This window comes from Harpia harpyja, chromosome Z (genome assembly GCF_026419915.1).
Source record: "Harpia harpyja isolate bHarHar1 chromosome Z, bHarHar1 primary haplotype, whole genome shotgun sequence".
Taxonomy (NCBI): Eukaryota; Metazoa; Chordata; class Aves; order Accipitriformes; family Accipitridae; genus Harpia; species Harpia harpyja.
In genome coordinates this window covers 98,060,324-98,088,047 of record NC_068969.1, presented here as the reverse complement: position 1 = coordinate 98,088,047, position 27,724 = coordinate 98,060,324, and the positions used below count along the sequence as shown (strand labels likewise).

At 39.2% G+C, this 27,724-nt stretch overlaps 1 protein-coding gene across 2 annotated transcripts in view; it reads right to left on the bottom strand.

Moving 5' to 3' along the window:
- The window catches only part of ARL15 (ADP ribosylation factor like GTPase 15), a 230,536-nt gene that overhangs the window by 138,996 nt on the left and 63,816 nt on the right, over positions 1-27,724 (bottom strand). For both annotated transcript variants that reach the window (XM_052777363.1, XM_052777364.1), the window contains 2 exons: positions 11,228-11,372; positions 8,418-8,477 (listed from right to left, as the gene is read on the bottom strand). In XM_052777363.1, the coding sequence (XP_052633323.1) occupies positions 8,418-8,477; positions 11,228-11,372 (205 nt within the window). The remainder of the gene's footprint in view (positions 1-8,417; positions 8,478-11,227; positions 11,373-27,724) is intronic.

Sequence of the window (27,724 nt, the reverse complement as noted above, 5' to 3'; positions counted from 1 at the left end):
GTGACAGAGCCTGGGCTTAGGCACCATTTGAACAGCAGGCTGAGTATGATTGATAGCAAACAGATCTAACTTTAATGCTTTGGGAAGCTGAATGTCTCTGGGCCACTCGCAGCTTGGACAGCTCATCAGGGTCATCTAAAAATTTCATCTGCTAAGATGTTCTGTGAACTGTTAGATGCAGCTATGTCACAGATGGCATTGCACGTACTCCACAACCAGATTTTGTAGAGATGTCAGCTGCCTTTTAGTCAAATACAGTACAGAGATTTTATTGCTTTGTGTTAGTTTGTCCCTATGAAGATGACTCAGGCTGGCATTTACCTGTGGGATCAGTTTTCTGATGACTAACTAGAATAAATTTTAGCTGCTCTTCCAGGCTACATTGCTAGAAGGGTGTTCAGTACACCCCTCTACCTTCACAGAGCATAGGAGGAGGAAAAACTTCCAAAGTAAGGCAAAATACACAGGCTTTGTTTAACCAATCGTATTTAAAGTTATTTGTTCTCAAGCTCTCACCTAGAAAACTAATATAGCTGGCCTAAGAATGTGAATTTATGACTTTGGTCATGAAGCTTAAGAAGGAATAGCAGTGGTGAGGACAGCTGTCTCTCTTTTCCTGGGCATGCTCAACCAACTGGAGCCTCAAGCATCCCGGTTATTAACCACTCCGCTCTTGCTAAGCATTTAACACATTTTGTCTTAAATGAAATTTCAAAGATGACTATACAACATGTTGAATCTCTATGCTTGTGAAGAAGGCCTTTGGGTGGATTACAAAAACGTAACACAAACATATGATAATAAATTTTAGTACATAAAACAGAGAATGTTACTAAACCCGATAACACGTTGTTAGTATTTTTAAACTTGGTAAGAAGAAAAAGAGCTGTTCACACCCAGAATCATTCTTTTAAATTTGACCAGGCTCAGTATTTGGCATCTCACCAGTAGTTTCTCAGCCTGCATTTAAAAGATAGCAAACTAAATTATAAAATAGAATTATTCTAAAAAAACCCCTGCAACAGACCTCCAGAATGGACCTAAAATCTTGATTTAGGCCTGAGTAAGTATCTACCTCACAACAGACACCATGACTTCACATTCTGTTTTAAAAGCATTACAACAGCAAATGACTGAATAAACACACTGAATAAATGGTGGTTTCAGGCACTGTGTCTCCAGGCTGGAATTTGTTAGAACCAAAGAAAAACCTTCCTATTTCCTTTGCACCTTCAGTATCTGTCTTGAGAATAAACCTCAGCGTTCAGCACCCAAAACTTTGTTCAGCAAAACACTTAGAACCTTCTGAACAACTGTCACCATCTGCCTTATTTTTCCAGTCTTTCCCCACTCTCCTCTATGTTCATTGTACACACTTTCATCCTTAGTTCCCACCAGAGACCACTGCACCATAACAAGAAATCATCAAATCTGTAATTTCTTTCTATACCACTACTTAGCTGAGTTATCCTGGTAAAAGTACATACTGAGAGAATGTGGACTAGGGCACAGCACATCTTCATAGTAATCTAAATCACACACATTCACAGAATCATAGAATGGTTTGGGTTGGAAGGGACCTTAAAGATCACCTAGTTGCAACCCCACTGCCTAAGCAGGGACACCTTCCACTAGACCAGGTTGCTCAAAGCCCCATCCAACCTGGCCTTGAACACTTCCAGGGATGGGGCAGCCACAACTTCTCTGGGCAACCTGTTCCACTGCCTCACCACCCTCACAGTCAAGAACTTCTTACATCTGATCTAAATCTACCCTCTTTTGGTTTAAAGCCATTACCCTTTGTCCTATCACTACATGCCTTTATAAAAAGCCCTCTCTGGATTTCTTGTAGGCTCCCGTTAGGTACTGGAAGGCCATGACAAGGTCTCCCTGGAGCCCCCTCTTCTCCAGGCTGAACAACCCCAACTCTCTCCGCCTGTCTTCATAGGAGAGGTGCTTCAGCCCTCTGATCGTCTTTGTGGCCCTCCTCTGGACTCCCTTCAACAGGTCCACATCCTCCTTACGTTGGGGGCCCCAGAACTGAACGCAATACTGCAGGTGGGGTCTCATGAGAGCAGAGTAGAGGGGGAGAATCACCTCTCTTGACCCGCTGGTTACACTTCTTTTGATGCAGCCCAGAATACAGAGCGCACATTGTTGGGTCATGTTGAGCTTCTCATCAACCAACACCCCCAAGTCCTTCTCCGCAGGGCTGCTCTCAATCCCTTCACTGTCCAGCCTGTATTTGTGTTTGGGGTTGCCCTAACCCATGTGCAGGACCTTGCACTTGGCCTTGTTGAACTTCATGAGGTTTGCATAGGCCCATCTCTCAAGCCTGTCAAGGTCCCTCTGGATGGCACCCCTTCCCTCCAGTGTGTCGACCACACCACACAGCTTGGTGTCATTGGCAAACTTGCTGAGGGTGCACTCAGTCCCACTGTCCATGTCACCAAGAAAGATGTTAAACAGTGCTGGCCCCAATACTGATCCCTGAGGAATGCCACTCATCACTGGTCTCTACTCAGACATAGAGCTGTTGACCGCAACTCTTTGAATGCAACCATCCAGTCAATTCCTTATCCACCAACTGGTCCATCCATCAAATCCATGTCTCTCCAATTTAGAGACAGGGATGTCATGTGGGACATTGCCAAATGCTTTGCACAAGTCCACACAGATGATGTCAGTTGCTCTTCCCTTATCCACCAACACTGTAGATAGAAGGCCTGTCACAGAAGGCCACCAAATTTGTCAGGCACGATTTGCCCTGAGTGAAGCTATCTTGGCTGTCACCAATCACCTCCTTATTTTCCATGTGTCCTAGCATAGTTTCTAGGAGGATCTGCTCCATGACCTTGCCAGGCACAGAGGTGAGAATGACTGGCCTGTAGTTCCCCGGGTCTTCCTTTTTTCCCTTTGTAAAAATGCAGGTTATGTTTTCCCTTTTCCAGTCAGTGGGAACTTCCCCAGATTGCCACTTCTTAAATATGATGTATAGTGGCTGCAGCAGGTGCACTGCCCCAATAAAGACTGAAACTTCTTGACCACTGAAAAGAAAGAGTTAAAACAAGACGCCACAGTTTGGGGATTGAGCTGCCCAGCCCTCATTGTAACTGTGGTCATGTACACACCTCCACCAGTGACAACCATCATGTACACACCTCAGTCGAGGGATAGGAAAGGCAAGGCCCTTCAGTCAACAGACAAGGCCCTCAGCCAATGAAACACCTCAGTCGAGGGACGTTTCCAGACCTCTAACGATATATGACCAAAGAGCAGATTCGACTTAGAGTATAAATGGAGCCCTCCGGAAGACCCATTTGAGCCAGTCTTCCTCAGAGCAGTGCATCTGCAGTCAGAGACTCTCCCCTTAGATTGGGACACCATCTAAGGAAACTCCCCAGGATTGAGTGCCTCACCTTTCTGGTGAGAGATATGCACATTTTGAGTCATCATTCTAAGCTCAGATTTGGTTATGGTTCGTGTAGTTATAGCTCCCAACTGACATCCTGAACCTGTAAATAAGTTGTGTTTGTTGTAGTGTTTACAACCTAATACTCCCATCCAGTCTGGCTGTTATATCTCAATACAACGTAACATTCCTGTTCAATTTGACCATTACATTTTGATACCATTAAAGAAAATTTACTTTTAAAATATATTGCTGTCTGTCTAGTGTTTCTGCGACAGTGGCTTAGCCACTTCATCCGCCAGTTCCCTCAGGACCTGTGAATGCATCTCATCAGGTCCCATGGACTTGTGCACCTTCAAGTTCCTTAGATGGTCTCGAAGCTGATCTCCTATGGTGGGCAGTTCTTCATTCTCCCAGTCCCTGCCTTCGCCTTCTGTGACTTGGGCGGTGTGGCTGGAGCACTTGCTGGTGAAGACTGAGGCAAGAAAGTCATTGAGTGCCTCAGCCTTCTCCATGTCCCAGGTAACAAGGTCTCCCATTTCCTTCCAGAAAGGGCCCACATTTTCCCTAGCCTTCCTTTTATCACCAATGTACCTATAGAAGCTTTTCTTGTTGACCTTGACATCCCTGGCCAGATTTAATTCTATCAGGGCTTCAGCTTTCCTAACCTGATGCCTGGCTGCTCAGACAATTTCTCTGTATTCTTCCCAGGCTACCTGCCCTTGCTTCCACCCTCTGTAGGCTTCCTTTTTGTGTTTGACTTTGTCAAGGAGCTCCTTGTTCATCCATGCAGGCCTCCTGGCATTTTTGCCTGACTTCCTCTTTGTTGAGCTTGGCAGAGGTGACCCTTGAATATTAACCAGCTTTCTTGGGCCCACTTCGCTCCAGGACTTTATCCCATGGTACTCTGCCAAGCAAATCCCTGAAGAGGCCAAAGACTGCTCTCCTCAAGTCCAGAGTAGCAAGCTTGCTGTGTGCCCTCCTCACTGCCCTAAGGATCTTGAACTCCACAATTTCATGGTCACTGCAGCCAAGGCTGCACTTGAGCTTGACATTCCCCACCAGCCCCTCCCTGTTGGTGAGAACAAGGTCCAGCATAGCACCTCTCCTCATTGGCTCCTCTATCACTTGGAGAAGGAAGTTGTTATCAATGCATTCCAGGAACCTCCTGGGTTGCTTATGCCCTGCTGTGTTGTCCCTCCAACAGATATCACGGTGGTTGAAGTCCCTCATGAGGGCCAGGGCTTGTGAACATGACGCTGCTCCTACCTGTCTACAGAGGGCCTCACCCACTCAGTCTTCCTGGTCAGGTGGCCTGTAGCAGACCCCCACTATAATGTCACCTGTCCCTGCCCTCAACCTTTAATCCTGACCCATAAACTCTCGGTCAGATCCTCACCCATCCCCAGGCAGAGCTCCATGCACTCCAGCTGGTCACTGACATAGAGGACAACACCCCCTCCACGTCTCCCCTGCCTGTTCTTCCTAAAGCATCTGTATCCTTCCATTCCAACACTCCAGTCATAGGAGCCATCCCACCATGTCTCTGTCCTACCAATAAGATCGTAGCCCTGCAGGCGTGTGCACGTCTCTAACTCCTCTTGTTTATTCCCCATTCTACATGCATTTGCATAGAGGTGTTTAAGTTGGGCCCCTGATGAAGCTGACTTTCTGGCTGGAATTCCTTTGTGCTGCTCTTCAGGTGCTCTCCTGCTGACCTGTGAACCCCCTCCAGGCTCTGGGCATCTATTGCCGGCACTGGAATCAAACTGGTAGGAGTGGGATGGATTGAGTTTCCCCTCCCCCGGCAACTTTAGTTTGAAGCCCTCTTCACCAGCTGGGCAAGCCTATGACCAAAGATGCTCTTCCCCTTCTCTGACAGAGGGACCCCATCAGCCCCCAGTGGACCAGGTTTCTCAAAGCAAGTTCCATGGTCTAAGTAGTCGAACCTCTGGCTGTGGCACCAGTTCTGCAACCATTTGTTGATTCACCAGATTTGACTGGCCCTTTCAAACCCCTTGCCTTTGACCGGGTGGATTGATGAAAAAACTACCTGTGCTCCAGAGTCCCTTACCACCACTCCCAGGGCTCTGTAATCCTTCTTGATACTCCTCAGACTGCTCCTGGCTGTATCACTGGTGCCCATGTGAAACAGCAGCATTATTTTATGTACTAGATTTTTTGAAAGGAAAGGGTAATTTTTTTTAATTTCTCACAGAGCAGGAAGGGCTTATTGGTATAGCAAAATAGAAACTTAAGAGAATAGGCAGTTTAACTTGGTCAGTAAATAAAACAAGACCTCCTTTTCAAGTCATTCAAGCAGGCCTATATTTAACTTGAAAGCTATATATATTCTTTCTTATTTGGGATCAAATTCAATGTTTTTAAACAAAACATTTAACGTTTATGAACTTGGAGAAAAACCTTATTTTCTGGTATGAAGGCAGCCTGGCTTAGGAAACAAACACAATTAAAAAAAAAAAATCAGAAACAGGATTTTTTTTTTTTTTGTCTTTAATAATTCTAGTATCATGTACTTCAAAAGAAAAACTTCTGCAAAAATTGCACAGCAAACTTTGCTCCATGTCCCTAATCCTAAAGGCTGATGAAGAGATAATCAGACCAGGAAGAGACAAAAGAAGAGAGACTGTTTTCTATGCACTTTGCCTGAAAAATTACAATCCCCACAGAAATGAAGAAGTAAACTTGGCTTCATTAGCAGCTCCAGAAGGCAACCAGTACAGAAAAACTAGCACCATCTTTGACCTTGAGAAAGAATACTGCTTCAACCAAACAAAAAGTATACTATGCAGTCAGCATCTGTTTCACATAACTGCTTGGCTGCTGAATATAAGAGCCTTAAACAGTATGACTTCTGCTGTAAGCTTTTTAAATATCAGCTGTTAATACATTGCTGTACAAAGACATATGAAGCTTTCGGTTACCTAAACCTAAAAGACAATTTTAAAACAGAGTACCAAAAATTAGAACTATATGGAACTTCACCCTTTGAATAACATGCAACAACAGACAGTGGTTGTTAAAAACATGTGCCTTTCTACCTTCCTCCAAGTTTCCAAGATTGAACATCTGGACAAGACCTCTGTAATACAGTAAAGAGAACTTAAGATAACAAGACCGTAACAACTGAAGGCAAAAACCAGGAATAAGAACAAAAACGTAGGCTTCAACATCAGAAGCAGAAATTCCAGAATAAAATTTAGAAGTGATTAAATATATAAGACGCTTTTCTTTACTTTCATACAGCAGCAAGAGAGAAACCATGCATACTCCAGAAAGCTCAGGCTTTACCTTCATCAAAGAGGAACACATCTCTCAACTAGAAGACTAAATGCTGACCACCAGCTTTTGGAAGAAAAACAAATTTTTGGAAGCTTGCCTCAGGTCCCTCACCTAGGCAATGAAAAGCTATCAGAATTAGCATTCTTCTCCAGTGTCTCGTAGAAAAAACAGATGACACCATTTCTAAGTACAGACATATAAACACCCATAGTTAAAGGGAAAAGAAATAAAAAGGTGGAGTAAAAAAAATTCTGACAATCATTCTGTCTTTGGGAGGAGATAAATTGATGAAAAAAACAAATCAAATATTCTGGATTACTTCAGGACATCTTGTCATGAGACAAAGCACTCCACTGAGATAAGGTTTCTCATCACACACATACCTGCATAAAATATAAGTTGTATGATTAGAAAAGGTTAAGGAAAAGACTTTAACCAGGATCTGCTATAGAATGCTCAGATTCAATTCTTGATGCAAAAACTGCATTTACCTATTATATATTTACCTATTATATATTTCATAGAGATTAGGCAGCCAAATGTATAAACTGGGCTGCAAATGATTCACCCGATTTAAAAAAAAAAAAAAAAAAAAATCAAAAAGTGACCTAAATGCACATTATGCAGATAACACATTCAAGCAGAAGCAACACTATCCCTGCGGAGTGGTCCCTTTATCAAAGAAAACTTCTGCTCCTTTTACAGGATACAGGCTCAAACAAAAACATGTATGTTTAAATCCATGGAGCAATGGTAGTAAAGAGGAAATGCTATCTTTTTAATACGTGCTTATCTTAAAGCCTTCTTGAAAGTTTCAGATAAGACAGCCATCATGAAACTTGATTTGATCTCATAAAACTTTCTTCAAGAACCAAGGTAACTTCTACCTCAGAGCATTTAAGAGAGGTTTCAACCTTGCTGAAAATCTAATGAAGATCAAGATTCCTTCTACTATATTTACATAGATAATAAAGAAAACTTACAGAAATTCTAGAATATAAAGAAGATCTATGTGTTTTTTTAATTCGAAGAACCTTACATGAAATTAGACTCCACAAGAACTCTCATTAGGAGAGCATTTTCTTCCTTTTAACAGAGCTACCTCTTGATCACTTAAGACTCAGGGTCAGAACTGGGCAGCCAAATAGTTTACCTGTATACAGACAATTAAAAAAAACACAACTACATAACAACTATCCCTTCAAAACCCAATAAATCCTACAAGAAAATAAATCTCAAAGAATGTAACTCATTGGAAGTTGGCTGCCTTTGCAACACTTTCGGTGGTGCAGCAAGTATATTGGTTTTGCCAAATGTTCACAGTTACCTGAGCCAGTGCTTCTAAGTAAAAGCTTATACGTACAATAAACACAGGGAATGCACTTCCTTGAGCTGCCACGGGAGCCACAGTACAGTTACAGTCCAGTGTGTATTTCTGCATAACTTAACCACTGCAATCCAAGAAATTACATTAAGGAGATACACCACACTTACACACCTTCCGCTCCTCCTGCTTTTTACTTTTTGTTCTTTGTAGTCAGCACCTGTACAATTTTTCTCAACTTTATCTGCTGTGGTGAAACACAGGTTTTAAATTCCAGCCACACTGATTTATCATTTTTAAATTTAAAAAAACTAACAGTTTGGTATGATGAGATCGAGACACTGCATGTTTTTATAATCAAATAAATAAATGCTATACCTCCAAGTTCTTTTATGTTCAAGATGGCATTCTGGAATGGCACAGCTTTTATACTAAAACCTAAGAACAGAAATACAGAGTATTAGTAAGTTAAAGACGCCATTTGAAATCAATTGCATACATTCAGAAAAGACTACTTTTTCATCAAGAACCAGGATTTTGCATATGAAATTCTTTTTCAATATGACGTTTAAAAATATCAACTGGGGGGGTGGGGCGGGAGGCAGAATAAATCAGTATGAGCAATGAAATTTGCAGTGATACTATTAAACAGCTGGCATGCATAAAATTCAGCACAAAACTTCCATCCAGGCTATCTACCATTTGGTAAGGAGTTAGTACTGAATATACCTTTATAAAACCACCTTTTAATGCAGTTTTCAGCCTACTAATAATATGAAGCGATCCTTCTGCAATTTTTAGGAGATGCGGAAGATAACATGCAATTCAAATCACTTTTCTTCCATCTAAACTTCACAGGTTTTGGTTACACCTAGAGTATTAATCCTGTATATAAATGTTATTAACAGAAAGATCCTTTTACAGACCTAAGTGGTATGTATTAAAATGGTTATAAGCACACTAGAAACATTTATGAATCCTCTATTAGCCTGTTACATGCTTAAAACCAAAAAACTTCTTTAAAAGTGTGTTTTCCCTTAACTGAAAATTCAGACAGCCAAGAGAAAGGGAACATGAAAGACTCCCAGCAATCCATCAATTTTTAGTGCATACATACATACAAGTGTATATAATACTTTATATAGGAAAAACTATGTCTGCTCTTTCAGCATAAAACGTCCAGATAGACATTAAATTTATTTCCATCTAGCACAAGTAGTTTCAACATGACTACATACCTGTGAATTGAGTAAATAAGTTTTGAAAAAAATGTGTTTCACTCTGAGTTTATTAGCTATTGTTTAACAGAAACAAGATATTTTTTCTCCCAGATCAGACCAGTATGATATTCCAGTACTCCAACCATGGTCAGTGCTAGATGCAGCAGAGGAAAGTGCAAGAAAATGTGAAGGGTAGAATTATGAAATATTTTTGTTGTTGTCTTAAATTAAATAAATCCTAAACTCTTCCTAGAAAGGAGGAAAACCTGGAATGGACCTGAGTGGTGTTGATAAGAAAAGCAAAAACACGGGTTATAGTTTGAAAACTGAGTGGAGAACTTGTCACATTTTATTCTTAGATTCTCAACAACATTTTCTCATACAGCAGAGATATGGTACATATGGGTAGACTTATTATAAGCTGAATAGCCTAGATATCCATCATTTTGGTTAGCATGCTGCCCACCTTCTCCATTCTTCAAGTTGCCTAACTAAATAATGGTATTTTGTTGCACCTATCTAGAAACATGTACGAAATTTAATTTTAAAATTAATCATGTTTTCATTATTTCCTTTGCTAGATCTATATTGCTATTTATATTGCTGTTACTATTTCTTTCAGGGTCTAAATTGTTCAAGTACAATTTGCACTAATTCCAGGTAACTCGAAAGATAAAGCTCGGGGGGGGGAGAAAAAAAAAAAGGGCTGAATTATTCTACAATTTCCTTCTAACTTTTTGAGTAAGGCATTGACACCTTCTCCACACAATGAAGTGTCAGATCTCCTTAACATTTGCAATAACAACACTGTGAAGGCAATGAGTTAATTATTCATCACAGAAAAAACCCAGTATTTTCTTGTACCTGTTTTAATTTGTTTACTTACAGTTGTATTAAATAATCTTATGTTCTTGTAATTTAAACAAAGATACAGTGAAAACCACTTAGGGTTGCTACGGGACAATCATAAAATTCAAGCCCATGAACCACAGCTACAATATGAAGCCATGTAACTATAAACTCAAATTACTCGCAGAACACTATCTGTTCCCTCAGCAAATCAACCTTAGTAAATCACCGTGGCCACAGAACCAGATTTCTTCTATCTCTGTGACCTAATCTGTCCTCTTTCTGAACTTTGCAGCCAGGTATTCCTTTTTCTTAATCCACATGTTTGTTTCTGTTTTTTCTGGTGCTGTTTTGTTTTTTTGTTTTGGAAGGGGTTTTGTTTGTTTTGGTTTTTTTAATTAAAATACCCTTTTCAGTATTAGGCATTCTGGTTCATCTGTATCAGCATGTATATTCAAATTTTTTTGACATAAGATACCTTTTAGCTGTGGTTGTTGTGTCTGTTTCTATGTATCTTCTCAACACCACTGCAACTTTTTGTAAATTGATTCTCTGGTCGCAACCTGCCTTTACTACATAAACAAGCCTCTTTGCTGATCTTAAAAGAAATTATTATCACCAGAAATAAACATTTCCATTACATTTATTCTTTTGGTTGCTAGCATATACCACAACGCAGTACTGGCCAAGTATGAGAAGAAATATACACCAACTTAAGTTTCAGAGCATTACTGTCCCATTCTATTTTATAGCACATTCTCCTCTTTTCTGTCCATAAAACAAGACTGCTCAAAAACCAAAAGTAAAAAGAGAATACAGAAACCTTTTAATGTGTGTCTACACTACACTACTACTGTATGTTTCCAATGGTTTTACTTCATTACACCACAATTTATGTTTTGACTTTCAACACATTCAAAATTGTATGTATTCATGGATATTCCCCAATGTATGACCAAACACTGGAAGAGTAAGTAGTGGTAGCTTCAAAGCAATCCATTAGGCACTTTCCAAAGCAAGATAACTAAGCTGAAGTTCTCTACCACCCTTTGCTATATGTTTCAGAAGTTACCTTTGGGCAACGTTACAGCACACCATGGAATAAAGGCAACATCCTACCTGTGGTAGACACTATATTCTCTGGGCTTTCACTGCAAAGCTGTGACAGAAGACTTGTCTTGCCAGAACCAGTGAGGCCTATGCAAACCAAGTCATATTCAGGTCGTGGTGGTGGTGGTCCCTTGCAGCAAAGTGCTCTGAAACACTGCCAGGGTAGGGAAAAACAAACAAAACAGAAAAAAAAAACAAAAGGAAGAAGTTACTTTTTTTGCAAATGTTTATTCAACAAGGTTCTAAAAATCAAGTTTATAAATTTAAAGCCATTGGAGGGAAGCAAATTATTATTTCAACTTACTATTTTGACAAAATCAACAATTAATAGACTGAGACTACCTCAACTAAAATCTAGTAAAACTTTATAAGAAAACATAAAAATACCTGTTAACTTCTCACCTAAGCCTCGTAGAGCTGGATTGAGGAAAGTGACATCCATTTCCTGAACAGCATAAACAGTGCACATACAGAGAAATAAGCACGTGCCCTACTCAACTCTGCAGTTGGGTATGCATAATTTCATTCTTCCTGTACTAACCTCATGCAATACCTGGTGTAAACATCAGAGCAGCTCCTGAGCAGCTGCTGGCCAGGCTCTACGTGTTGTCACAGGGAAGAATCAGAGAACTTTGCTCCATTGATGTCCTTCCAGGGCTTGCTTTGTCATGGGTCTTACCTTACAATATCAGCTGTGAAAGAGTACAGCTTGTAAATAAATAAATTTTGCTGGATGTAGCTCTAGTAAAAAATATGCAGATCTCTCACTTTCCCTGGTGAAGTATAAACTAATCACAATATAAAGAAAATAAATCTCTTCCACAAAGCCTACTTTAGAGTTCTGCTCACGTCTCAAACAGTATTGCCAAAGTAGGCCAAGCTCACCCACAGGGTACTTTAAGCCCTTAGAAAAGACTCATCAGACCTTTCTTTATATGTAATATGGAGAAGTTCTATGTGAAAATCTAAAACCGCGTCATTCTGGGAAAGCTAGGAAGTTTACATTTAAGGTATGGGGTACAAGTACCTGCTAATGTCCAAGATAGACCTCCACCACCCCAATACATATAAATACCTCTTTCCCCAATATCTGCCACCTTCATATCAGAGGAATACATCTGCTGTAACAAGGAAGGGAAAACATGTTTGTGCAATCACTCCTCTCTCACACATTCTGTCTTTACATAGCCCCAGCTCTCTTCTTCCATCTTAACCACAAGCCAATCACCACATTGGGTAAAGAAACCCAGTCTTTACAACCTTAACCTACTTTGTCTACAAAGTGTAGACCTAGTTTGTCTTCATGACTACCCAGGATCTCTCATTGAGGGCTACTGGAGGAGCAGAGAAACAGAAGAGATGTCAATAAGGCACGGTTGCAAATACTGGGGCCTGCTTCTGTGAGAAAGTCATCCAAAGAGAACATGATTATAAAAAGACAGCTCACTGAATGCAGAACTTCTATTGGATTCTTTCTGTATAGATAGTAAGTTATTATACATGCTGCGAAAACAGTCTTCATTGGTTTAAAGAAGTAAAAGGTAAGTTCAGGAAAGGTTATGAAATTCCTTCAACATCTTTTAAAAATGTGAAAGGAAATATTTTAGGAGTAAAAACATTTACAGTAGTAGTTCAGCTGAACAAAGGCAACAGATTTTGAAAATAAAAGCTTTGCCTCTATTAAAATTTGACTCAGAAATTATTTTGTCAAGAAGGTTTGCCCTTATATGTGTGTTCATAGCTAAACGGAGTAAACATGCCTTCTAGCTTTACTCAGACATCAGTTTATACTTAACTCGCAGATTCTACAAAGCCACAGCAAATATTCTACTCTGGTACTTAAGTGAGAAAGGCCAACTGAGTTCATTGCACAACATAAGCTCCTTCAAATAGAGTTTCCACTTAATGGATATCAGGCTGAAGGCCACATAAAATTCTTCGAAGCTTGCCAGAGCTCCTGAGGCTGTGTGTCAGGCCCTTTGCAGCCAGTCTTTAAAAAGGATTCAATTTGTCCCTGTCAGCACAGCATCTTTGCGACAACTTCTTGATGTCATATTGAAAAACATAAAAGAATAGATGAGCTGATGAAAGTCTGTGCTTCTCTCTGTCCAGAGACTGTGCCACTTCTTATGCAACCAGACACTACTCTTGTGGCCCCAATGACGTTTAATAACCTGCAGTTCCATCAAAGATAATTATTGCTCTTTGCAGAACATATATGGAGGCTCTGTGGGTGACAGAGGGGCTCCACAGGCTGGTTTTGTGAGGGTCAGTATTTCTTTAGTGCAAATTCCTTAAGTCTAACTTAGTCTGGGGAATCTTTACATGCTGTTGATTAAACATATGAGCAAAAATCCAGGTTAAACTGCACGTCCAAAGCAGCATCCGTAGACGCGCCACCCATTCAGTCATCCTTCACCAGTAAGCACAGTTAGGTATGAAAGTTCCTGAGATACAGCAGACACAGAACCCCAGAAGACAGGGAAACTGCTCCCTCTAGACCTCTCTCATTTTTTTTTTTTATATGATTCCCCTGTCTTTGTTATATTCATGACTTTGTCCTTCTGCAAGGCTAATTTCCTTCAGCAGATATTTTTGTTTGGTAGGAATGAAAACAGACTTTAAATATTCTTGCTTCAAAAAGCAGCTGAAATTTAAGCTGCTGTGTACAGCACTTGCCACTGGCTGACATGAGAAATTCTACAGCACATTTTAGGGGATATTTGTAATAACATATTTAAATTTTATAAACTTGTACCACAATCCTCCTTACTCAAACTCAGTGAACATCTCTTCCCTTGGAAATATCACTATACAAACAGTCTGATCACTGCCTTCCTGTTCTCTCAGCAGCTTAAAGTGACTTGGTCCCTAACAAAGTCAGGGCTATTTAAGATTCAATTATAGAGACTAAACCTCTATTGTCACAACTTTGGCAGCTGCATCTAGTAGCTGCAGAAGATCTGTGGAGAGTAGAAAATTCAGAGGTCATTGACCATGCAAATAAAATTACATCCTATATTCTGCTTTTGATTATGGACAGGAAATGCATCCTGAAATATATTATAAAGCATGGACTAGAGCTACGCCATTAGTTAAGATGTCATCACGTATTCCAGTGCAGTCTGAAATGCACAGAACTGCAAGAAATGTGTATTAGTAACTAAGAAGCCATTCCTGAAATCCAAAACACAAATATATCAAAAACATAGAGAGAGTTATTCAATTCACAATTAGTGCTCAGTCCTTTCCAAAACCAGTGTACTTTCCACTCCATTTGGACAACCCAAAGAGCGTAAGAGCAACATGAACTAACACCTGACCGCTCTTGAAACACTTGTCAGATATGGACCTGGAAGTCTCTTTCATTGACTCCCAAACCTGATCTGCTCGATGAGTGACTGTCCAATAAAAGGCTGCCTTTTAGCTATTATAAAACGAACTCTGAACCCAAATGAGGCCACTCGGAGGGACTGTTGGAGAGGACAGAAAGAAAACATTTAACCACCATGAATATAGGGGGTCAAGCAGAGCTAGCTGGCATAGTCACTGAAATGTCATTTGGGGTATGGTCATGCATTTCAGCCCCACTGCTAGCAACAAAAAAGGAACAACATTTTTTTAAGCCCTTCCATCCTATCAGGGTAACACCTTACTTACTTTAAAGGGAGAGACATGTCAAAGTGTCAGTTTTGATGATTTTTGAGAACATCACACTCAAAACTCTTTATAGGCATTGGATGGGGAGAAGAAGCAGGCAAAGAGAGGCAGGCAGGGACAGTCTGGAGTTAATTTTTCTTTTTTTTTTTTTTTTTTTTTAAATGAAGAAGCAGATTTTAAAGTACTGAACATAAAACAATACAGTATCTTGAAAAAATGTATGCGTTTAGCCAGTTTTGGAAAAAAAGGATGTATTTATCCAGGAAACTGGGAGTAATTAGGTGCTGCAGTCTGCAGAAAGCTGTGCAATATTCAGCACCACTGTTACTTTCATGTTACTTGTATGTCTGCATGTATGCTGCATGTGCACATATAATCATCTGCGATAGCTAAGGGAAGTCAGCCAATCCTACTCCTGCTTAGGGATTTCCATCCCAACCAGATGATTCCAGTTTTAGGTGGATCAGTATTTGAGCTGACAATCCCAGACAGTGTCCCTTTGAAGCCCTATGGAGATTTCCTCCAGGAAAAGCATTAAATATTGTGTCTATAACAGGGGTGGCCAAACACTTCTGATATATGTGCTGCTCAAAGATCACAGATTGAAGCTCTGGTCAGCAAACGTCCCTGAATTACTACTCTCTCCAACACATTACACTGCCTCCAGCCATTGAGTCTGTCTTTGCCTACTCATTGTACTTCTCGTTTCACTCTCCTTTTGGGGGTGAAATACTCCATTATATCTGCTTTGTTCTGAACCCATCTCCTGTCTGTTTCTTTTGTTGCCACTATTTAATAGGGACAAACAGAAGCAAGGGATTTCATGCTTAGTTGGTTAAACACACACACTCTCATGCAAAAATACCCTAAGTTAGTGCAACATTAATGCTAACAAACCAAGCATTCAGAGCTCTTGAAATCCAGAATTAAGGCTGAAAGCTCAACCATAACTCTGCTCCCTTCCCCCTCTCACTTATACTCATGTATATTGTCTCCCTCTACATTTTATTTTTCAGTTAAGGTCTCTTTGAAAAAACAGACTTCTAGTACCCAGCACACACTTATATCCAGAGGACTGGTTAATCATCTGAAGCTGTTAGTGAAAACTCAAGATTATTAAAAAAAGTCGTATTTACACACAGCAGGCTCCATAGCTCTCATGTTGTCTGAGATCACACAAGCGCAAAGAAATCTCAAAACTTGGAAGAGATAATGTGAAAGGTGGGGGAAAAAATGTAAGGTAGACAGTTAAAATGCTAAGGATAGTAAACAACTGGGGACAGCAGTGGTATAATTGAATGCAGATAATAAAATACTCAAGGCACCTGAATGAAATTACACACAGCTAGTAGAGAGGACAAAAAAAGGGATATTTAAATAAACTAAATTTTAACTGTATGAATACCTTAATGTCAAATTAGTACAACAGAATCTATGTATTTGTGTGAGCTAAAGCTGCAGACTCTGAAGTTTCTACACTGCTGCACAGGTGGTTTTACCACTACAAAAAAGGGGAGGAAGAGCAAACAAACTACCAATTTTAAGACATGCAACCAGTGACACTGCTTTCATGTTTTCAAAACATCAGATTGGTAAGGTTCATCTTCATCTATGTGACAACAGTAATGAGGACAAAACCTAACAGATTGCTGTTCGTTTTGTGGCTACCAACAGAGATGAATGAATAGTCACATAGCCGCTGCCATCCTGAAGTAATGTTCAGCACAGATGAAAATACTAAAATCATGACCAGTCCAACAGCCCACAACCTCATTAAACAGTGACCACTACACGCAAGCTCCTCCATCCCAATACAGACGAACGATGCAAACTCCGGGAGAGGGATCCCAGCTCAAGGCCTGCTAACCTACAGCAACACTCCCCCAACTGGACAAAGCAATCCTCTTCTTTAACCTGGCTAAACTTCCTAAGCGCGTGGTCAGCCCACTGGTTGAACCCAAGAGTACTCTTCCTCTACATGCACCTAATTGTCTTCAATTTTATACCAGCCTATGCTGCAGGAAGACAGACAAATATGGCATTAAAGACAGGATAATATAAAATGGGACAGAGAAAAAAATTTTTAATGAAGTGAGGCAGTTTTACAGAGCAGACAGAGTCCTGCTGATGTCCTACCTTATAGAAATGTTACAGGACACTAAAAATAGCAACGTATTGTTTAGAGCAGGAATCTCAAATTCTCCCTTCAGACCACGAAGAAATACATTTGGATTCATTGGTTGAAATTATCCACCAACTTGTCAAAAACTTCTTGGTATTTCAGAGGAGCCACACTTCTGGAGTCTCAAAAGGAGCAATCACACCTCAAATGACTTTCGACATCTCTATGTGGTCACCAGCTGAACAAGACATAAGACACAGACTCAAGTACCAAAACCAGACATATGACACAGCCCTACTCATTCTTCAACATATTTGACAACTCCGCTACCAGCAGAGAAGGTTTGGAGGAAATAAGGTCAAGACAAAAGAACCCGCTGACTTTTGACAAGCCAGACATGCTGTTCAGAGCATATCACTTCAAAACACTTCATGGTCATGATGTGTTGTTCCTTTGAGTGATGATAATACAGAGTGGGTTGAATCCTGTCCAAAATCCAGAACAACTTTTGGATTTCTCAAGAAAATAAAGTCTTCACTATCTCAAGGATAAAATAAAGCTTCCAACTCAGTTTTTCATGCTTAAGCTAGTGGCTGCCACATTGCACAAGGGTGAAGGACAGTATCTTTGTTTGTATAGCAATTTGGCAGAAGGCAGGAGATTATTTGTTTTATCTGGTATCAAAGGGACTGCTCTGGGGTGAAGGCTTCACCCAGAAGTTCAGGGCTTTAGGAACCACAAGAATTTGATAAATGCAGTCAGAAACATAACTTCCCTTGAAGAAGATGTAAGGCAACAGAAGTCCTTTCCCTACTATCAGCCAAAACAAATCACAAAGCCTCATGTCCAAAATGGAAAATGAGCCTCTCTGACCTTAACCTCTTGCACCCTCCCTCTAAATGAAAGAAGAGCAAAACCAAATGACTCTCCATTCACACTGTGCTTGAAGAAAGCATGTAGGAAAACAATTATCAATTCTGGATATACTCAGATATTCAGTGCAATAGTATGATTTAAAAGCCTACATAAAATAAAATAGCACATGGCTATGATAAACCAATGCTGAGTCAGCAAAACAGTTAAACATATGTACAGGTGCTACTCTGAACAGGAGAACACCATCACTTGCTTCACTGCAGTGTCAAATCAAGCTCCAAGGGGGTTGTCAGGACACTTCTAGGTTTCATCAAGTGCAGAGTTATTGCTCAAGTTGTTTCCTCTCTGACAGTTTGCTTTCCATTTGTTTTGCTGCACAAGAGTAACTCACCTCTTTCGACCCATCAGTCCATTCACTTTTAACAGCAAGAGACAAAGGCAACAAAAAAAATGAACAGAAGCCTTTGCAAACAGTTTGTTTAACAACCTAAGGAAACACAACCATACTAAAAAAGCCCAAAGAATCATTGAAAATACCAGCAAAAAAGGCAGTAGCAGCACCACTGAAATGTGCAAAAGTTAAGCATGTGGCACCTCCTGTCACTTCTAATTTCTAGTCAGGATGAAAGTTATATAGTTGTTTGTTTTTTTTTTTAATATATCCACCCGTGTCCCGTCCTGTCCCGTCCCGTCCCCAAAAAAAGCAGCAGTTTAGAGCTTTCAGGCTTGCTAATAGTCATCCCTTTACAGTTTCTGTGCCAAATCATAAAAAGCTTTTCCATGATTCATGTGCATTACAAGGTGGGTTATAGAATACTTTTCTTTCGTTTAGCATAGCAGGAATAATTACTTGTGTTCTATAAGCTCACATGGGATCACAAAACCAGAAAGAAACATACAGACCACTTGGTGTTCATCGATTTTTCTAATTAACGCTGACTATGTGTCACCTAAATGCAACAGCACACTTTGTTTCTTTCCTCTCCCTGAAAACTATTTGGTACACAAGATCCTGGACATCCATATTTAATATACACAGCACACATGCTATTACTTCTCTAATAATATAAAAAAGAGGATTTATGGAAACAGTATGGTGATATATCCAAATCCCATGCCCAAATGGGTCAAAGAACCTCAAAGAAATAAAATTAGCAAAATACTTCAGGTGCAAACAGAAATCCAGATGTACACTAGATGAAAAGGAAGGTAAATGAAGACTTGCATTGTATACCATACATTAAAAAAGAAAAGAAGAAGAAAGGCCACTGCTGCTATCCTACACTGAAATTGCTAGGCAAATTCAAAGTACACTAGGAGAGTAAAACCTATCACCAAGTGTGAAGTGAGATTTCTGCAAATTACAATAGGATTTATGTAGCAAAAAAGGTCTCAAAAATTTTCAGTTAAGTTAAAATGAACACAAACAAATTCATGTATGTGAAACATAGTTGGGAAAAGCACAAGGAATGGCCAAGTATGATAAACAAGAGAAGTGTGCATTCATGCACTGATAGCCAGAAGATCTCAAGAGAGATTCAGGTGATACCAGTTAATATGTCCCCGAGAAAAGTAACAAGATCTGTATTCTTCCACCCACTATATCAGTAGCATTACAGAAACAGACAAACTGAAGAGAATTTTTTTCACCCAGCTTCAGCCCACACTTCCAGAGCTGTTGGGCATCATAATTGTAACTAAAAGAAAAGAGCTCCTGGGCTGCATGCGTGTCTCTTGAGTATCAAAAAGCAAAGGAACCTGGAGAAACTCCAAGTGTGTTTTGAGGGAAAAAGAAGAAATATCTACTGTTTACTTAAGGCAATGTTTCCTCTGAGATTAAGCCCCAGGATATGTCCTGTTCTTTCTGGTGAAAGAATTCAAAACTAAAATTTACCATCAAATCTGAAAAAAAAAGAGGAGAAATCTCTAAGAACAGCAGACCAGACTATTTTCTATAAAGTCCAGTTTTACTGAGCATGTTCATAGCTGAGGTAGAATACTAAGTACAAAGATATTGTTGGTATCAAAGTAAGAAAATCTGTACAAAAAAGCAAAACAGGAGAGAAGGACCCATTGACAAAGGACAAAACCTAAAAGTTTTAGAATTTCTTTGCAAAATACCATAGAGCAAAGTTAAACAAAATTATGATGGTGTGATGGTACATTAAAAATTAAGTACAGTTTCAACTATCACTTTTAAACCTACCTGCTCAGGGGTCCCAGTTAATAATTCTCTCTGCTCATACAGCACAAGAAGCACACCATAGCAAATTTAGGCACTACCCAACCAAGAAGTTAGCAAACCAATTAATGTTTGGCTGCTCTAAAATTATCACAAGGCAAGGGAAAGAACATACCAGTAGATAGTGATGCAAAAAAAAGTTACTAAAATAGAAACAGTCCATGCAGTTAACATTTAAATATAAGGGTGAAAAGCATTACTAGTATACACGCAGCCTAAGAAGAAGCAATGGGAGCATTTAGGTAAAAAGAGGAGGTTGACAGAAGAACAAATATAGCTGGATTTTGCAGGCAGCGCAAGTCTTCTCGCCAAAGAATTCTTCTGCTTGGAACGTTGAAGACTATGGATGGTATGTCAGTGTGCCCCCTCTGTGGTGCAGACAGCCCAACCTTACAAGTTTCTCCTAGTGAAAACTACAACCACTTTTTATCAGTTAAGGGGCATGAAATACTTCAAACCACAGGAGGGTATCACTAAGCCAGAATTTTTTTTTTTGTGGGAAAGATCCACTTTTAGTCTCAGAGCTGCTGAAAACCTTTTCAGGGGATTCAAATTCTTCTCCTTTGGATAGGTGCATCATCCAGGCAGCTCTAGCAAACACACACTTTTAAACAGAGTAAAAGTCCTCAGCCTGAAACCTTCCTGTGCCATCCCTTTCCCAATGCTACTGCTTTCACTGACAGTGTGCTGTGTGTCTGTTTTTTTAGATAATTATTACACAATAGTTCCATAAAAATTCTCTTAAGTTAAAAAAGCAACAGGTTGTTACTTAAGAATATACCTTATGTTGATGAAATACGACCATAAATCCAAGCCGAAATAAACTCAACATGCTATTCATATAACTGAGCACAGCTCTGGGGTGCTCAGTCCCTCACCTGCTTTAATGCACAGCTGTGAGAGACTTAATACTTGTTTTAAGGAGGCTGCAAACACCTCAGGAAGAACTGACTTGCTGCTTCTTACTGCAACAAAAATTTTACCATTTATTCTAGATCAGCATAAATCTTGCCAAGCTAAGAAACTCCTCCTTTTGCTGGCCAGAGAGAAAATTTCACTGAGGACCAGGGAGAAATGCCATTATGATGAGAGTCTACCAGAGAAACATAAGCAATCTGGAGCTGGTGGCATAATTCAGAGTGACACAATGAATAAAAACAGGCTTAAGAAATGGAAGATAGCTCTCTTTTAGAGACTAAGGCATATGATTAGTTGTAAAAATGGAACACTGCCTTTAACTCAACATTTTTATTTAAAGTATTTTTAATTTTTTACATTCACTTCCCTAAGTACTGACAGATTATTAAAGAATTATAATAAAGAACTGGAAGGTAGGATTTTGTAATATAAAGGTGTGACAGGGAAACAACATTTACAGTGATCCATAATTGCCAATTACCTACATACCATTAGATAAGTATTTTTAAAGCGCAAGGAATATACCGAGTATAAGAAGAGATGCACACAGTTCTTATCATGCCACAGAGATTTTTCACAGAAGAGAAAGCATTCACACAGCTCACAAGTATTTCTCCAAAGCAATTTATAACAATGAAAAGATAGGACAAGGCACAGGATATATCATACCATTTATACAGGGATTAAGGAGTGCAGCACAGTTTGATTATGTTATTGGGTAATAAAATTACAAAGTGTAGGATTTAAGAAGAAACTAACTGCACTAAAATGTGTCAGATAAAGATCACAGTAACTGAAAAAGCACCAGAAGTATTTTACTTTCTTAAGTAATAATAATATAGTCCTCTCTATTCGAAGAAATGTGTAAATGATCATGTTCCCTCATCCTTCCAAGAAATTCTTAAGCTCATGTTATCAAGTTTATTGCTACAAAAGCATACAGTCACAAATTATGCCTTAAAGAGAGCAATGCTTAATCAGGAAGAAAGGGCAATCTACAGAAGTAGGGGAAAAGAGACATTTGAAGAAAAAAGTATTTCAGAACAAATGCCTTCTCTAAACATTCATTAAATTAAAGAGACATTAAACCTTGTTTTCCTAGTGGGCTGCACAAGATCCTTATACCTAGGTGGAATCATCATGCACATAGATGAACCTTCACTTGGTAGGTTTGCAGAGCAGAGACAAGAACAAGGTGCTGCTATACTAATATCAATAAAAACACTACCTCAGCAGAGCAGTAGGACGCAAAACTCTGCACCAAACCCCACAGCCCACCAGCGTAAGAGTTGGTAGTGAGGCATCAGCTCTACATACAACCTCCTTGGACTTGCACAGGTGAGCAGGAAGTGGAGGGGACTTTCTGGATACTGAACCAAAGGAATTAAAAAAGAGGAGAACCTTCAAGACTTCAGTCACTTCCAACTCTGCAGGTTGAGAGCAGAAAGATTAGAATTTTAAGTAGCTACTGCAAAAGAATGTTTTCTACTCATTTTCATACAAGGAGTTTATAAAGCCTGTATAAATGAGAAAAACATGCTGTTTGGAGTGCTCTGGCAAGAGGCAAAATTTGTGGTGCCCAATGTAAAGCATGAGCTCCTATGGCTCCTGCAACAGAGGAGCTGAAGCACCTGCAAATTGTGTCAGGTCACTATCCTCAACTGGTGAATGCCAAGGAAATCAAACTAAAAAATATGGAGCAGCATATAAAAAGGCATAAGCCTGACTATTCCTTGAGCCTTATCCAGTTAGGCAGAATGCTGGAGCAGAAATTCTCCTGCCACTATTAACTACACTGCTCAAATCTGAAAATTTGTTAACAGCTACGGTTTTCCTATTGAATTTTCCAAGTTCCTTACCACAGGAAACTAAAAAATCTCAGATCTGTCAAGCAATTAAGTGAACTCTATACACCTGGAGATATTTTGACAAAAAAGAACAGAATACCCCGGCAGACAATTCAAGATGAAGCAAAACTTAAGACGTTCTAGTGAACACATGCTGTCTCAAGTTCACAAATCAAAATGGATTCTCCTAAAAAACAGTGAGAGGCCTTTGATTATTATGAGGCAAATTGTGATTTCCAAAACTAATGTGCCTTTGCCTAAATTTTTAAACCAACAAGCTAGCAGTGAGTTGGGTTATTTTTTCACTTTATTCTTAGAAACAAGCCAGCAAATTTTATTAAACCTATTTTTAAACACAGCTAACCTCACAAAGTTGAGGATAATGTCAGCCTGAACAGTAAAATTCAGCCAAAGAGCTGGAAAAAGACCTAAGAATACTAGCATAAAGGGGGAAAACTATGTTGTTATTAATGTATTACTTCTAGTGAAATACCACTGAAGTCCAAAGTGATCCAAACCACAGTGCAATGTATGTAAAGCAGCAAAGGCTGTAAGTTCCATACACTAAAGAGAATAATTATATTGCGCTTTTTTATTATTTTGTTCAGACTTGGAATTTGGTTTTGGGACTAATTCAACTTTTATGTAGTTCAAAAGAAAAGAGTCCTTCAGCATAGAAACATGGTCAAAAAAAAAAAAAAGGCTAGATGCAAATTTCAGTGCTAGTTTCTTCTTAAAGGCAACAAAAAAATACAAGAACATGACTGTAATGTCCATGTAGCACAAGGAAACTAGAGTAATTTAAAGTAGTTTATTGTAAGAGGACACAACTGAGCTTAGAGGTCTCATATTTGACTCTTGTCCAGAAACAGGACTCAAAATGAACTATTAAGCTGTAGTTTAAATGTTTGAAGATTTTTCAGCTGGGGACATTATGCAGCCTTAAATGGTAAAAACATTTAAGTCCTATCCCAAGAAAAATCCTAGGAAAAATAATCTTCTACAAATAAGATGAAGTTCCAACAGACCATAAATTGATTTGGAAATGTTCACATTAGAAGAATCATGTTGACAGCAATAAGCACAGTGTTGAGTAGTATGAAACCAGGTAAATAGTTTTGCACTAAGTGTACATATGAAGTCCATTGTAAAAACATTAAAACTTACTCGGACTTCCAGGCACAATGAAGTATTTTAATGACGAATGTATCATGATTCTTCTTCCTGCTGTCTACTGCTTTTCTCTTCTGCTAAGCCTTACATTCCAGCCTAATAGCAACATATTTTCTACTCCAATCAACCATACTATTCAGTGGTATTTCCTAGAAAAATTTTTCTTGTGTGTCAGATAAACACAGAGGAAAATCCTTCAGGGACAGCTTGATATACCACAGATTCCAGTTGAAATAATACTGAAGCAAGAAATTAAGAATTTCCTCAGTGAACCTACCAGCATAGAAAATGGGGTAAAAGTATAGGCATTTTAGCAAAATTTAACTGTATCAAGCATGTGACTTGGACTTCACTCCATAATTTTAAAGCTATGTGGATTCAGAAGGATCAGAAAAGTCATGCTGTGTGAAAGATCGACTGCAGTAAAAATAAACTGAAAGGTCTACACAAGCAGCATTATGGTATTACCCTATTACACAACCATGCATGTTTCATTTGGAAAAGAAAAGCAGCTCATATGTGGAATTTTAGAAGAGCGAAGCCCTTTTCATAATTTTCTGGTTAAAAATAATTTGGTGATACCCGACTAGACAAAAACAATGACAAAAAGAAGTTACCTTGCTGGTGCCATGCAGAATCTCATTAAGGGTAAACAAAAACGTATTCTTTCTTTAAGGAATTGATGAACTTCTATCAACAATTAAATACTCCATTAAATCAAACTGCTCATAACAAAGAACTGTGTGAATTTGCTGTGCAACTCATTTATCAGTGCTCTCATACAATTCGGTGCTGCCCACATTTTCTGGAATTAGACCTGCAAGTTTCCCCACTTTTACACATGTTCAAAGAATTTAACATTATTAGACTGTCATAAATGACTTAAGATTTTTGGCAGGCCATCTGCTGTAATAGCTTTGAATTTCCCTTAAGTGCTTATTGTGGATGACTTATTTTAACAAGAATTAGCACTACCTTGTGGCTCAGACAAAATCTAAACTCTTAACTCCTTTGCATCACTAACACACCAAATGAAGGACAATGTTATATATGTAGTATTTGCTTAAGGTAAATTAAGATACATGACGTGCTGCATATATTGGACATTCTTTTCATCTTAACTTGAAACTATTACGCCTTCTAAAGCAGAGTAAGACCATCTCCATATGCTTGGTCTGTGTACTTTGTATCTCTGGTCAGCAGAGTAAGAACTCTAGAAAATTTTAAAAGAAATACTTTGCCAGTCACAGTAGGGTTAAAAAACAAGCAAGATCGCTAACGCTTACCATTCCACAAATTCCAACTATATTTGAAAAATCATACCAGTCCTATTCTGCATTCCGAATTTCTGCAATATTCATTAGTTTCAGTGCAAGACTGATTGGCTCTTAATGTTTCCTGTGTTGGTTGCACTCTAAATCTACTTTGTTACTGTAGTATACAGAAGAATTTAATCAGTCTTCCCCGAAAGAATCTCAGCAACTAGAGCTATTTCAGTGGCTCATTACCTACTATTAAGAACAGACTTTATCACTGATACCTTAGGACAGTGAAACAAAAAACAGATTGCATGAATTTGTTTTTAAAGAATTCGATGTCATCATTTTTGCCATTATAAATTGATACTGAAAACAAATATTGGCAAAGAAAGCATAAGTCCTATACTTTCTTGATTCCTCCATTGCCCATGCATAGGAAAAATTACCACTCTAACACTGCAGAATCTTCCCCTTCCAATACAGACAAGAGATGAGAAGATTTCAAAAACAAATTAGCAAAATCTTTTATTTTCTATTCTGTCACAAGGAGTAAACTCAGTTTACACTTTTCAAACCATGTTTTCCCCTCAAAAAACACTGATATAATGATGTGCAGTTTTCAACCACTTTACACTGTTTATCATGTGGCAGAAATGTCAACCATACCCTTTAGCATTTCATACTCATTGGCTTGAGTGTTCTCCACGTTGTGAGAGAACAGGCACACAACTTTGCCCATTCTCAACACATGGAACTTGGGACTTGGGGCAGGGTGAAAAGTTTCACTCGGAAACCTGAGCATCTAAAAGTTTTAGAGACGTTCAACATGATGATGGTGAAGTTTCCTGTAGTATTTCAGTGGCTTTTCACACATCATCTAGTGATTATACTTCTCTTTACCAGCTGAGCCAATATTCAAATAATTTATTACAGAATTTTTATTCTTAGGTCTGTAAGAAGACATTTTGGAACACTGCAGCAAGTTCCAATTGTTTTTTCTGTACTTTCATCTAGCCTAATAACAGAGGAAAATGTGCTTAATTCACTTCAGTCAGTGCTTCTACCCAAACACCTGAAAAGTGTTTCAATGCTGAAAAGCCACTATTCCCTTGTCGCGCTTATCCTACAGTCTCATCATGCCACGTTAAGCTGTATTGCATGGTAAAGGCCAAGTTTTCACTTTCAGTATCAACACATGCTACATGTACTTGGGGCCCATGAAAACCAACATATGAAGAGAACCTTACCTATGATGTTGCCTCATTCCTTCAGCGGGGTTTGTTCTTTTTTGGGGGGGGGAATATATTTTTGGTTTTTTTCTCTTTTGCAATTGCCAATTTTAGACACTGGTAGGCTAAGGCTTCCAAATCAGACTACTGAAAGGACTGCCACACCCTGAAAAGCAGAGGAGGGTTTTGGTTTGGTTTTTTATTTGGGAACTATTTGTAGTACTCCTGGATGCTTACATAGTAACAGTAGCTAAAAACTCTTGCCATCTTTGGCTGTCCAGGAGACTGCACCCCTTCTCCAGGAATGTGGATTTAAGCATAGTTATCTATGTATTCATCACCCCTAGACTGAGTATCACCAAGCGCTACACCCCAGGGACGAGGTGTTTCTACTGAATCAACAGGCAGCCTGCCCTGCGAAGCGGCCCGTGGAGATTGCTCACCACGCCAGGCTGCCTGCTGGTCTGTTACCAGATTCTTTCCAAGATCCGGTGCTTGATTTCATGCTAATGAGTGGGAGTGAATCCATTTCCCCACAAATTTCTGTGATGATGGCAGTTGAGAGATCATTGGTATGGGCCAAATCAGGGGAGGGAGGCTCTTTTCCACAGCAGCTGACTTCAGCAGCAAAATACTTGTGGTGGTGTCTCAACCACAAAACAATTATTAGTTCAGCAAAATTTCCTTTGCGATAGCATTGCGATTATAGGAACAATGCCTACAAAGAGAAAACTGGAAAGCACCATCTCAGAGCACTATATTGAGTTTCAGTAGGCACTCATACTGTACTACCCTGTATTTTGAGAGTGTATGCCTGCAACATTTTTGTCTGAACAAAAAATGGTCTTTAAGAAGCTGCATGGAAAGCTTATGAAAAATGCAACAAATGCTGCTTTACACAGAAGTAAGAGCAGGGAGGGGCCAAAAAAAAAGGTCACATTTCTTTTACCCAATTCTGTTGTTTGCCAGTTGGAAAGTAGTTAACACAACAGAGGTAAAATAAATAAGTAGATAAATCAAGGCAGAGACCATTCTGCAGTTTAGATTCCTCATGTCTTCCTTGTTTCAGCTACCTCTAGCTTTCTGCTCTATTGAAGAAGCTACTCACTTCAGTAAACAGTACTTTTTGTTAGTAAAGTCTTGTATTAAAAAATATTTTGCGGTCTTGATGCTAGATTTT